Raw genomic sequence first — 14,268 nt, 5'->3', positions numbered from 1 at the left:
TCAATATTATTATTAATATCATTGTTGTTGGAAATTGTAATGAAAAAGAACTTTTTATAATTGGGTGATTTAATTAATTAAATTTGATTCAATGGCTTTTCAAAAACGGAACGGAACGTGTGAAATGAAACAGGAACGTTCCGGGTGGAATTTAACAGAAAAATCCGGAACGGACCGAGATTTCAAATGAGATGAAATTTATTCTGTTTTGTTCTGTTTTTTGAATTGATATGGAATGTTTCGGCCATTTCAAATAAAATAGAACAGAATTGACAACCTTGTCATGAACCACTGGACCGCCCAAGTGCGACAAATGAATAAAAAATGTAAAAAATTGCAACGCCACTAACTCTAAAACCGGTTTCCTGTGGACTCCTCACCCTCTTTGCATAATCACCGTACCTTATCACCCCAAAACCGACAATGAATGAATGAATGAATGAATAAATAAATATTCCAATTTCCATGAACGTTTCTTTCTTTTCTTTTCTTTTTTAATAATAAAAAAATACCCGTATTAAACAAGAAAATACGCTATAATTTTTCACTAAATCCCCTGCACTGCAGTTGATTTTTTTTAACATATTTAAATCATGGCGGAGTCAGAGTCACCGGAGAATCGTATAGCGGCAATGGAAAGTACATCTTCCTCGACGTCAGATCTCAACTTCTCTATTCGACGGAGGTCTACAGTCATGGACTCGGCTTCGACGGAAATGATGGGATCGGAGGGTTTGAAAAGTAGTGGTAAAGCATGCGATAAGGTTAAGGTCGAGAATCAATCAGAGATGAAATTCAATTATCGGCCATCAATGCCCGCTCATAGTGGTGTTAGAGAGAGTCCTCTTAGTTCTGATGCTATTTTTAAACAAGTATGGATTGTTTTTCTTTCTTCTTCTTAATTTGCATTTTATGGATGGATAGATTTTGTCTTTACTACAATTTTGTGGCTGCAGAGTCATGCAGGTCTCTTCAATCTCTGTATAGTAGTGCTTGTGGCTGTAAACAGCAGGCTTATCATTGAAAATTTAATCAAGGTTGTTCTTTTCCCCTTTTTTCCGTGTGAACATTCATGTTTTGTTTTGTTTTGTTTTTAGGTGGGAGAGGTGATACAGGCGTGTTCTCTGTAATTTATAATGTTAAGGGCTTATTTTTTTTGTGCAGTACGGCTGGTTAATCAATTCAGGATTTTGGTTTAGTTCAAAATCATTAAGAGACTGGCCCCTGTTTATGTGCTGGTAATTTCTCCCTTTTTATTCTATTTGATTGATGAAGATTGTTTTTTTTTTTTTTTTTTGGTTTTGACCCCGAATTTCTTCATATGTTAAGGATTTGTAATCCCTTTTAGAAATCGAATGGGATTCTTTCCCTTTTCACAAGAAGTGTCTCTCTCATTATTGCTATTATTACAGTCTTAGTCTTCCAGCATTCCCTCTCGCGGCCTATCTCGTTGAGAAGTTGGCATATCGAAATTGTATATCTGAACTTGTAAGTGCTGGAAGTCTGATTATTTTGCACGTTGCCATTAATAGAGCTGGCTTATTATAATTCCTCAAATAAATAACACGCAATCCATTGTGTAGCCTGATTTGGTTTGAAGCTAACTTTAAGTTTAAAATTGCAGGTTGTTGTTTTCCTTCATATAATCATCACCACAGCATCACTTTTGTATCCAGTTTTAGTAATTCTCAGGTTTTTATTTTATTTATTCATTTGCTTTTCCATATTCTTTTTTGTTATGTACTGAAAAATTAAGTGATGAGCAACTGTTAATTTATCACAATTGGAACTTAATGGCCTATATGTGGCCCAAAGGATTTGCATATTTGCCATGGTTTCATAAGAATGAAAAATAGTACTCCACCACAAAATTGCATCCCTCTTGAAAATTAGATATTCTAAAAAGGTTGAGTTCATGTTTAGGAAGATTTCTTTAAGAATCTTGAGGTTTAGCATAGCTAGCTTTGAAAGAATTTGGTTGTCATATCAAAGAAGAATGCAAAAGGACACACTATTGTTGGAAACACACGCCGAGGATTGAAAGATATTGATAGCTGGCTCATGACTTGCATTTTGCACAGATTATTGTATAGTATTGTGAAACACCTGATCTGAAAAATAATACAGAACAACTGATAACAATAGAGCATTAAAATAGTCAAGGTTTTTATAGACAAGAGAAAAAAAATGCATTTTAAATTGCACAAGCACAGGGGTGGGTTTATCTAACTGAAGGTGCTAAGTTCACTTTTGATTCTTCACATCATCTTCTTAGCAATTGATACTAGATATTTTAGTTCTCTGATTAATGATATAAGAGATTGGTGGAAAATAAACCCTCAAGCATCAGAATTTTTTCAAGTTTGTAAATTATGCAGTTCCATTTCGTTGAGCCCTCTCTATGCAAACTTTAGAATGCCAGAACTATTGTCGGGGTAATTTATTGTGCAAGCATAACACGATGAGTTCTTTGACGCCTTTTTTTCCTCTCAAAGTGGAACTGATAAGCCAAATGTCTTAATAACTTTGTTCTTGTAGGGCATTATCATTCTTACTCGTTAGATGTTAACAAAGACACTCAAGTAGTCTTTGGCTAAATTGTGCAGGTGTGATTCTGCTTTACTATCTGGTGGCACATTGATGCTTTTTGCTTGCATTGTGTGGTTGAAATTGGTATCTTTTGCACATACAAGCTCTGATATGAGAGCAATTGCCAAGTCAATTAATAAGGTAAATATACCTGAAAAAGCTTAGCAGGTTTCTTTACCAGGATTTTCACTTGAAAGCTATTGTATTGTCTCCTATATAAGATTACAAATTGAAGAATTGAGAAAATGTACTGGAAGTAACTAGCAGATGTGTTATCATCACTTTATATCTTTGTTTTTTTCTTCCACTATCACCACACATTAAATATTTCTCACTTTATCTAAGTTAATCAATCGGTTCCTCCCAGCCATTATTCACTGAGGTCCTGTTTGATTTCAGGAAAATACCCCATCAATTTCTTCGAATGCAGATAATTCTTATGATGCTAACTTTAAGAGTTTGGTCTACTTCATGGTGGCTCCCACATTATGTTACCAGGTAATGAGTCTTGTTTCTTCCACAAATATTCCGATTGCTGTTTACATTATTAGATTTTTATCAACTCTTATTTGCTCATCTTGTATTACCTCATGATATTCAATTTGAACTATTCTGGAGGATACATGGCAATAATAAGACCTTTTTTCTTGTTACAAGAGAATAAAAGAAAAGGAACTAGGACATATATGGAGGAATGTCTCCCTGCATAAATGCAATGAGAAGACTTTGCTATAACAATTGGGTTTATTATCCTGTATATGGAACGATTGGTGCAGAGTAGTTTTTAACCCTGAATTGTGCGATATTTCTACATTTCCTCAACCTGCTGAAAATATTTTTATGTTATCTCTGTTGTATAGGATTGACTGTGTTTTGAATGTCCTCGTTGCCTTGCATGGCCATTGGATGTCTCATTTTCATCAGTTTTTAAGATTTTAGGGTGCATCCAAGAAGCTTTGTTTTCAGATGCATTTATGGTTATTTTTGTTTGCGTTTTTTTTCCCAGTTTCAGGAGTTTGGGTTTAAAGACCTTGCTGTAGATGCACTAAATATTGCAACCATCCTTCTTATGTTAATCTTGTGCTGTTATGTTGGGAACATATTTGCAGATACAAATGATGAGGAGGCATGATTAAGTATACTTAAACTTCTATTCTACTATTAAGTTATTATGTTCTCATGGCAAGTTACTTTTTATAGAGAGAATTGTCAGAAACTAAGAGTATGAATGTATGATAAAGCAAGTTAGAGAATGTCCTAGAAAGAAAGCCAAGAGGTAATAATGATGGCTCACCAGTCCCTTGGAATATCAGCTAAGGAAACTTCTAGAAAGATCAGCTTTACATAAAGAACAATTCTATTCCATCTCTGGATAAAAGATAGTGGGTAAAGATCCTCAAAATTTGCTCTGTTATAATCAACCAAAATTACTAACATTTAAAATAGAATCTAGCTTTTTATGTGGTCATTAATTTCTTTAAGACTAGTGTTAATGTATGGGCCTTGCTTCTGGTAATGCTCTGTTTCATGGCCCGAACTTATATATAGCTTTTGCATTGTGTTTGTGTGGCTATAGCTTATAAATAGGACTTCTTTCTCTAGCATGTGGTTGCTATATCTTGTCCTTGTTTTTGGGTTCTCATATTTTCGCCCTCCATGCATTGTCATTGCAGTCAAGCTATCCTCGCTCTGCATCTGTTCGAAAGGGTTGGGTGGTTCGACAATTTGTCAAGTTAATAATATTTACTGGATTCATGGGATTTATCATAGAACAAGTAAGTAGAACTTCACATTTAAACTAGTTCTATATGCTCTTGTCTTTTATGAAATAAAGGCATGCATTCATGACAATTTTGGTGGGTGTAATTCTGCAGTATATCAATCCTATTGTTCAGAACTCGCAGCACCCTTTGAAAGGAAATCTCTTGTATGCCATTGAGAGGGTCTTGAAGCTCTCGGTTCCTAATTTATATGTTTGGCTCTGCATGTTCTACTGCTTTTTCCACTTGTGGTGAGTGAACTTTTTTTTTCTTTTCTATATTCATGGATATTTTCCCCTTTGTTGTAAAAATTATATTAATTGCCAAAAATGCTATCTAATTATTTTATTAGTACCACAAAGCTTCTTGTTATAGCTGTAGTGAGTTCACCTTGATGGCTTCAGTGCAATTTGTGGCTTCTTTTGGTTCTCTGGATTGTAGTTGTAGTTATATTGGACAAATTTACTTCAGCAACCCTGAACTACGTTCCCTTCAAAATATTTCTATTATAAATTTTTCTCCTAACAAGTAACAACTTAAATTTTTAACTGTTTGCAGATTCCTTTGTAATAAGAGCAATTTTTTGAAAGTTTCTTATTAGTTTGTTTAATGCATAATTTTTATTTCCTAGCATGATTTCTGAAGTTTGGCACATTTCTGGAAATTTATGCTAGATTTCTTCCATCTCATAAAGGGTGAACTTTAGGACCAGGTTCATCTCTTTGGTTTTAGTTAAATACTGTTTTGCATTTGTAGGTTAAATATACTTGCTGAGCTCCTTCGCTTTGGTGATCGGGAGTTCTACAAGGATTGGTGGAATGCGAGAACTGTTGAAGAGGTAAGAACTCCTTTTCTGGAAGTTTTTTCTTCATGTTGTATCTATCAACAATCCTTTGCTTATTTTCTTTACATTTCAAATGTGTTTCTGGAATTGTGGCTTTGATCAGTACTGGAGAATGTGGAATATGGTACGTTTCTATACTTCAAACTCTTTAATTTATATCAGATTATGGGGACGTGTTTACTGGTAATGAATTTCTTTTGTAAAATGAATAATTTCATGGAAAATTAATTCCAGGAAAATGAAATTTTATGACCGTGGAAAATGAGGATAAAAATATTTTCCAGTGCTTATTGTGCACTGAAAATGACTTTCTTTTCTTTGTTATCCATTTTTCATAATAAACTTTTGGGCAAACATACTGGCTGAATCTATGTTATGGATCTATATGGTCAAGCACGAAATGTTGTGTTTTAGCAGTTATGTGTACCAAAATTTATTCTTGTTTTAGATATATAACATGAATGGTGTGGAACTCTTACACATACTACCTTAGAAGTTACCGTAACTTTTTAATTAATTCAGGAGCCTTGAGAGGAAAAATGTTATTTCCATTTTAAAAGAGAAAATGTAAAATGTGAAGGAGCTATGGAATTGGAAAATATCTATATGAATTATTTTTTTGTAGTTGCGTAGTTGGCTATTAGATCATGAAGGGGGAAAAGATGCTATATCTATTTATTTGATTCTGGGCCATGGTTACCATGTGCCTTTTGAATTTAGTTGTGAGTTAACGCTATGACTGAACAACAAGGGATGTCTATTAGAGTTATATACGAATGGAAGTTGTGTCATAATAAAGATATTAGATTGAAAGTCTTCAATCTATTTAATCTTTAATCCGTGTTGGAGGAAATATTTTTTTTGTTGCTGCAGTTGTCAGCAAGACCTTGGTGATCAATTCTTATTGTAACACTGTAGTTATGATAATGAACAGAAGATGTGCTGCTTACAGAAGCAAACACACAGTCTGGCTGGCCAAGCATATCTCTAATTGAATCCTCATTTTTTACAGCCAGTTCATAAGTGGATGGTTCGCCATATCTATTTTCCATGTTTACGGAATAAAATACCAAAGGTAACTTCCCTTTCTCTCTGTGGACTGTAACCAATACTTTATTTGTTAGAAAGTAAATAAAAATTTCTTTTTTTTTTCTGCATTTGTTTCTCTGCATATGTCATAATAATTTTCCATTTCATGTTTGATGATGTTATAAAGTGACCCATGGATTGCAAGACATGTTACAATTTGGTTTATCTTGCAATTCTTTCTTTATTGAACCTTCTTTCCAACATTCTTTTTATTCTTTCTGCTATTCCAAAAGGAAAAAAATAGGTCAGAATAACAAATATAGAAACTTTAAACCTCTAATTATGATAATTGTTGACCATAGCTTTTGGGAGAAAGATGATGCACAGAATATGAAGGGGGTTATCCTAATGTTTATCACATTTTCCTTATCTTTATTTTATCTAAAAAATCTCTCACACACATAAATGTAAAGTAGTACTTCAACTTAGAAAAATATCATATAAAAACTGGACAACCAAACATGGTTATATCAACGGGTTTGGGTATCGGCACCCAGGTTCTCATATACCTGTTTCATACCTTGATGGTTTGAACCCCATATCATTCCCATATGCTATAGGTGTGATAATCAGTTATGGATTAGTCAGGTGCTCGATGGATAGGGAAAATTGCTATTCCTACCTTTGTCATTGTGCTTTAAGTTGGTTCTTTTGTGCTTCAGGTCTATATTCTTATACTTAGGTCTAGTGCTTTCAGGTTTCTCGAATTCTGTTCTGTACTGCTCCAAGAGCATAACTTTGTGCATGAACTCCAACCTGAACTTTGCAATTCAAGACTTTTGTGTTGTGGCTCCATATCTACCCATTTTTTTTTCCCTTCCTTTTAAACATCTCTTCCGAGTTCAAATGAAAAATTTTCCATCTCCACTACATACCTTGGCGCTTCAAGGTGATGTCTAAGTTTCAAGTCAAGGACCTATAAGTTACCTTGATTCTTCTAGAGGAGGTCCATCTTATGTAAATGTATCTAGGATTGATGTGATGCACAAAAGAGATTTGAAGATGAATTAAAAAGCTCAGTAGAGAAGAAAAAAAAAAGGGAGCTAAGAAGAAGAAGCCAAAGAAAGAGAAGAAAATGCTGAAGAAGAGAAAGAATGGGGGTTGAAAAAAACTGCAACTTTGCAATTTTTATTCAATTCATCAACAACTGTCTAACGTTTAGAAAATTAGGATATAAATAAATACTAAAACTCTAACTAGAACAAACAATTAGGTTTATAGCCCAATAAATAAAATACCCAACAGTAATTAAATCAAGCCCAATAAATAAAGTCTAATTAATATATCTCAATTAAAAGTTCAAATAAATTAAACCAAAACATAAGCTAAAACCCAATCTCTCAATGGTTTGAGCTACCCTTCATCATCTATGATCATACGAGTACATAAACAATGTCTCCCAACCATGATACTTGAATATCTGGATTTTATTTGTAGTTTTGTAACTTTGATGATATCCATCAATGATGTGGATACATCTGTGCAGTTTATTTTCTTTTGATACTTTTGTAACTTACGAGCCATTGTAGTCTGCAACAGTTTATTTTCTTTTTAATGACATTGACATTACATGATGCAAGCTTGCTTTTCTTTTTAATGGCTTTAACATATGGCCATTATTGTGAGTCATTTTTGCATGTTTATATTTGAATAACAGTGTAGGCCACTCTTGTGGCACGTTATTGAAGGGCTGCTTGTTATTAACTAAGCGTTTCCATGTGATTCTATATACTGTTAGCCAAAATCTCTATTTGCGATGCTCTATTGGCTGCTACTCACAATTATCCTTTTTTGTTTCCCATTATCATTGCAGTGGGCAGCCTTACTTATTGCCTTCTTTGTCTCAGCTGTATTTCATGAGGTATTATTGGTTTGATATTTTATTTTTGTTATTTGATGACTTTTCCTTTTAACTAATTTATCTCATAGTTGGTGGTGTGGTTGCATAGAGAATTGAATTCTCGTATATTTATTTTTTGGTTATAGAAGAGTATCATTTCTAGGAAGCATCAACCATGATATGTATATATGATATGATACTAATACTTTATTACTTCAAATTTCTGGAATTTTAGGATATGATAGGTTATGGATACTTTCATTAAAAAATAATTTTATAATGTACTTTCTCATATTTATTCTAAATAATTATTCAAATTAAATAAAAATATATTTTAAATATGAGAAAAATTAATTTCTTTGAATAATACCAATAATGACAGTTAAGATAGCATTTCGCATTTGTCATTTTATTTTACAAGATTCATCAATTATTATCCATTAAAAAAAATAAATTGGAAGCTTTGTGGGTTGATAGAAGCAAACTATAGCTATCTGGAAGCTTTTTGTTTTTTAACTATTGCATGGTGCTTGTAAATCAGTAAACTTGCTCAACTCTTTGTAATCTGCTATCTTCAATTCCTCCCCTTTTTGCAACCAACAGCCAACAAGCAATCCATGAAGCACAATACCATTTTTTAGCTGTTCTGTGTCATATTCTTCTTGACTATTCTCTGCATTTATTCAAAAAAATCGTTCTGCCTTTTATCACACGAGCAAGCACATAAAAAGAAAAGCCTCAATTATTTTTAATAGAATTGATGATTAGCGGCACTGAAAAAAATCTTTTCATTGAAACTAAATTTCCTAGAACTAAAGCACACCCGTGAACAATTGAACATACCTTGAGTCCTCCTTTTACATGTAAGAACTTTTGCATCATAAGAAGAATGGTTGAATCCCATTCCCTTTGTCATCATAAAAGCATTGAATTGGCAGAAACTCCCAATACATTTGCACAAGAAAACAAAGGAGCAATGTTTCATGCAAGTCAAGAAGATGCTTGAATGAGCTACGGAGGACTGAAGTATGAATGATACATGGAAATTAAATACAATGAATTGAAACTACTTCTAGTAGATATTATATGACCATATCTGTCAAATTTACCTCTTAGGATTCCTTATTCAATTCTAGAGCTCAAATTTGACACCAGAAAACTTGAAAACCTTTATTGATTTGTGAAATAAAAACCATCGAGATGGAGGAGAGATTTTCATTCAAACTAGGGGTGACATTAAAATTAAGGTTTCTCTTAGGGATTTGAAAAACTATAAAACAAAAAATAATAGGGGGTTTGTCCTAAATTCAAAATACATGAGATTAAACACAAGTAACTGTAATGTCATTTGGATTTTCAAAGGAAAAAAATTGATTAGGGTTAGGCTTTCTCTCACCGATTTTTTTCTGCTCTTTTTCTGATTTCAATCTCAGTCAAATCTTCGAAAGGATCTTCTGCACATTTGATTGATAATTTTGGTTTCAATTTTACTCGGATTCTCATTTAATTTGGGTTAGGTTTAGGTTTGTTTGCTTCTCTGATATTGAAGAGAGAAACAAGATGGTTCAGAGAGGGAGATTGTGTCGGGAAATTTTTGGGTGAAATGCTTTGCTGCAACATGTGAAATTTTTTTTGTATCAGGCTACTTTTTTCGATTTAGATTTCCACGAACAAAATCACTAACATCGTTTGATGAAGGAGTAAAATGTAATATATGGGAAATTAGAGTGCAAAGTGTTACCACACTCAAACCAGAAGGTGATTAACGTAATTTACCGTGATATTTAGTGTTCATTGATTTTGGATTTGGCAAGTATCTGACATGAATTGGGAGTACCGGAACAATTTTAGTATTGAATACTATACTTGTTGCGATACATGAGGCATATTGAAGCATCTGTTCTTCCCTATTCACACCTGATGTGAAACCAAGGATTGTGTTTAGGGATTCATCACTCCTTTTCTTTTCAGTCTTGATGGCTAGAGTGATTTTATGTTAAACTTATTTGGGTTAACTGCAACTATTGAAAGTTCAACTTTGAACGAGATGAACTTGACATGAGTGACAAATTGCACGAGGATTGTGACAACATGATGAAAAGATCTGTCTTCATATGTGAACTATACAGTGTCTGGAATTTGCTTTATGTTAGGTTCAAATAGGGAAGAGATGAACTTGACTTGAGTGATAAATTGCACGAGGATTGTGACAACATGATGAAAAGATCTGTCTTCATATGTGAACTATACAGTGTCTGGAATTTGCTTTATGTTATCTCAGTGGTACAAATAATGGTAGGTTCAAATAGGGAAGAGATAAAACGAAATGTGAACAAATTACAGAATAACTGATGTATGACAGTAGAAGCAAAGAAACCGATTGTCCTAAAGTAAGTAGGAAATTAAAATCCTGATAAAATATTATCTTTTAATAAAAATAATAACAAAGTCCTAAAATTCTATCTAAATAATAATAGAACTCTAAACGCACTTAAGTAAACTTTCTTGTTCCCATATTTTATCAGTAGCTGGCAGGGTTGACACTTATGTGATGGTGTTTTATTGGAATCAAAATTATAGGAAATGGAAGGAGAAAATTATCAGAAATAATTTTAAAAACTTGTCGCTTTGAAATAAACAAGTGTAGGCTATATTCCTTTGTTGTGCTGTAAAATGTTAAATTTGCTGGTGATGAAAGATGGTTCCTATTGCAATTAATGCTACTGACGTGGGTTCAACTGTTACCTTAACATTTCATAGAAAATATAGCTGCAGTCAAGGTGGGAAATATATTCATGTAGTGGATCCAACTTGATTGGGATAAGAACTTTGTTGAGGCAGATGTACTCATACCTGATATGTCTCGCTGAGGAATGTAGTGATTCCAATTTAGCGATAGATTAATACCTCAGCTTTTATAGTAATTGCTTGCTGTAGAATCTTGAAATGGTGCACCTTTGGGTCATATAATAATTTCAGTTACACTGATGTACTTATGTGGCATTTGTTATTAACTATGCAGTTGTGTATTGCTGTTCCTTGCCACATGTTCAAGCTCTGGGCATTTATTGGAATTATGTTTCAGGTAAGATAGTTCTGACTACTGACTGCCAGAAGTGTGTTTATCTGACTGTTTTAAAATCAGTTATCTGCTTGCTCCCCACCCCTTAAAAGAAGAAAAGGAAGACAGAAAAGTAATCATCTGAAGTGTGCTGGATTACCTAATGGAAGACATGGTTTCCTTTTGCTCGTTTGGATCAGGTTCCCTTAGTGGTGATCACAAAATTCCTTCAAAATAAGTTCAAAAGCTCAATGGTATGTCTATTTTTTCATCTCATTAATAGAAAGCATATTTTAGTGCGCATTTATCTTGTCAGCGTCAAAGTTCCATGAAACAATCATCCATATGGAAAGGGAAACAGGTTAAAATCTGGAACATTTGATATAGCAGATAACCAATTCTGCTATATTCTATCTTAAAATCTATTTGAGGTTCTCGCTGGCATCCTTCATGAACCGAGTTGGTAGTATATTGCCATGGAGTAAAAGAAAAAGCGAACTCCAATAATTAATTGTTCAGTAATCTATTCTAGTCTTCTAGTCCATGACAGAATATTACTCGTTTCATGACAGGTGGGCAATATGATCTTCTGGTTATTTTTCAGCATTCTTGGTCAACCTATGTGTGTGCTTCTATATTACCATGACTTGATGAATCGGAAAGGGAAAACTGAATGAAGATGACAAATGCGGTATGGTAGAGATCGTCAAGATGAACAAAATGCACGGTTATGATAGGAGAGCAGGCATTAGGTGTGCCTTTTCTTATGTATTCTGCAGGAGAAATTGACTCGATTTTGTTGAGTCGAGAGATGGTCTCTTCAGGACTTTTATTTTTATGTATCTTAATTGATGTGCAAGCAATTTTGGAAGTACAAGCACTGGCAATTAAAATGCCAATGCAACAGTGGATCTGTTGTGTTGGTTAATCATTTCCAGAAAATTGTAAATGTTTCTTGTTCCATCTTTTGCTTCAAAAGGAAATAAAAAAAGAAGAAAATTTCTTGCCTTCCCAGTTATTATTCATCATAGCAATTACCTATAAATGGTACAGGTGCTTCTCCATTTCTTATGTGCTAAGAGGGTATTTAAAAGTGTGGTAGTGGTTATACTTCAAAGTATTTTTTATTTAGTGATATGTTAAAATAATATTTTTTTAAATTTATTTTTACACAAGTACAGGAAATAAATGTTACTAGTACTTCTCTATTCCACTATCTTTTTTGATTGGATACTTTTGTTGTTCATTTGATAGTTTGGTTTCACAAAATTGAATTAATTGTTTTTTCATTCATTTTTTTTTTGTGCGCGGGTTCTTTTTTTCTTTTTATTTAGTAATTATAGTTTAGTTTTGTAAAATTGATATTTGATAAATTATAAAATGGTATTTGAAATCATAAATATATGATGCAAAGTGAAATGAAAGAAATATTAAAATTTTTTGATGGAAATGCAAAATAAGTCAAACTTTTTTTTTGTTAGCATCCATTGTTTTCTTTTTTGATTAGATCTTTTGCTTCTCATTTAATAATCATTGTAGATTAGTTTTGTCAAATTAATACTTAGTAAATCATAAAATGGTGTTTGAAACAATGAATATAAGAGACAATGCCAGATGAACAAAATATCAAATAAAAAAATGATAAATATGCAACATAGAAGAAAGACACAATCCATTATGGTTGCAATAGTTATCCGTAATGTTTTTTTTTAAATATTTTTTCATTTAATTTTTCCCTTAATTTGATACTTCACATTAAGTTTAGTTGAGATTGAATTTAAAGTCTTGTTTCACTTGGCTTTATATAGATCTCTTGATATTAAGAATAAGTTTCAACATTGAGTTAATACTCAATTTGAAAAAATAAAATAAAATTTTATTGATTCAAATCAATTAAAACTTTTGGAATTCAATTTTCAATTGAAATAAATATTTAACTTTTTTTTGTTTTTTTATAAATAAAATCTGTCTTAATTTCCTGACTCAATCTTTGATTAAAATCAACATATTTATTATTATTTATTTTTTACTTATAATTTTTGATTCATTTTATTAAATACTCGTATAAACTTTTTAGTTTACCAATAATGTTTTTTAATGGTAAAAACAACGTTAGTAATGCCTGTATCCTTTTTTATATTGAGAAAAAAAAATGTTCCATTACACTATCCATAGTGTATTGTGAAAAATCAAACTATTTCTTGTAAAGTCATCTGAGTAATTATACTAATTGAAAACTAGGAAGAAAAAATACGCAACGCTTTGTCAAAGAACCATCTCAACCCAAAAGTTTAAGCTATTAGGTGAGGTCCCAGGATATGATTTATATTATTCTCTAACATACCCCCTCAAGTGAAAGCCCTTTGAGCTTGAAACTTGTACATGCCCACATTACCTTGTGCTTAATTTTTTATCAAATAAATGGGGATGGTGAGATTCGAACTTGAGACCACTTGGTCATCAAGACTCTGATACCATGTCAAAGAACCATTTCAACCCAAAAGCTTAAGCTATTAGGTGAGGTCTCAGGATATGATTTATATTATTCTCTAGCACGCTTGAAAATTAACTTGCAAGATGAATGCAATATGTGTTGATAAATATAAATTACATGGTGAATATATATTTGAAAAAGCAAGGTGGATAATGTATAATTAAATAATAAATATTAGTTTAGATTTATAATGATTGAATAACTATCTTTTGATGTATATCTATCATAAATAAATAGAAATCGAAGCATCTACACGTTTTTTTCTTCTATATTTTCAATCCTAGTTATTTTGTTTATATTTTTGCTCATGATATTGACTATCACCTTTTCTCCTATCCTTTTGTTATTATATTATTGTATGTTTTGTATAAATTCAAAATAAAATAAAATTGTCAACAAAGAAAATAAAAATAAACCCCAGAACATAAAGTATTTTACGTCATACAAATTAAGAAAAACAAATTCCTATCTAGAAAAAATAAATCTAAACCACATGGTCTTAGAAAAGTTAAACAATTCCAACTTCAACGTGTGAAACCTACAACTAGTTTATACTATGTTTTAGTTTGTGGTTTATAGACGAATGCAAGA

The 14,268-nt window shown here is 32.3% G+C and overlaps 1 protein-coding gene across 3 annotated transcripts; it reads left to right on the top strand.

The window, feature by feature from the left end:
- The first annotated feature begins 365 nt into the window (after positions 1–365).
- Positions 366–12,191, top strand: LOC133674802 (diacylglycerol O-acyltransferase 1-like). 3 transcript variants are annotated; one of them, XM_062096053.1, is made up of 16 exons: positions 371–872; positions 957–1,037; positions 1,165–1,238; positions 1,413–1,488; positions 1,625–1,692; positions 2,607–2,730; positions 2,989–3,087; positions 4,263–4,364; positions 4,464–4,600; positions 5,106–5,187; positions 5,297–5,317; positions 6,206–6,268; positions 8,096–8,143; positions 11,145–11,207; positions 11,384–11,437; positions 11,756–12,191. In XM_062096053.1, exons 1-16 carry the CDS (start codon positions 594–596, stop codon positions 11,858–11,860), a joined length of 1,476 nt encoding a protein of 491 aa, XP_061952037.1. In that variant the 5' UTR covers positions 371–593; the 3' UTR covers positions 11,861–12,191. The 3 variants fall into 3 exon arrangements, with proteins under 3 accessions (XP_061952039.1, XP_061952038.1, XP_061952037.1); XM_062096054.1 differs by lacking the exons at positions 11,384–11,437; positions 11,756–12,191 and adding an exon at positions 11,297–11,366 and having other exon boundaries at positions 368–872; XM_062096055.1 differs by lacking the exons at positions 8,096–8,143; positions 11,145–11,207; positions 11,384–11,437; positions 11,756–12,191 and having other exon boundaries at positions 366–872; positions 6,128–6,216.
- Positions 12,192–14,268: the final 2,077 nt, after the last annotated feature.

This window comes from Populus nigra, chromosome 15 (genome assembly GCF_951802175.1).
Source record: "Populus nigra chromosome 15, ddPopNigr1.1, whole genome shotgun sequence".
Lineage (NCBI taxonomy): Eukaryota > Viridiplantae > Streptophyta > Magnoliopsida > Malpighiales > Salicaceae > Populus > Populus nigra.
This window is presented reverse-complemented; position numbering and strand designations above follow the sequence as displayed.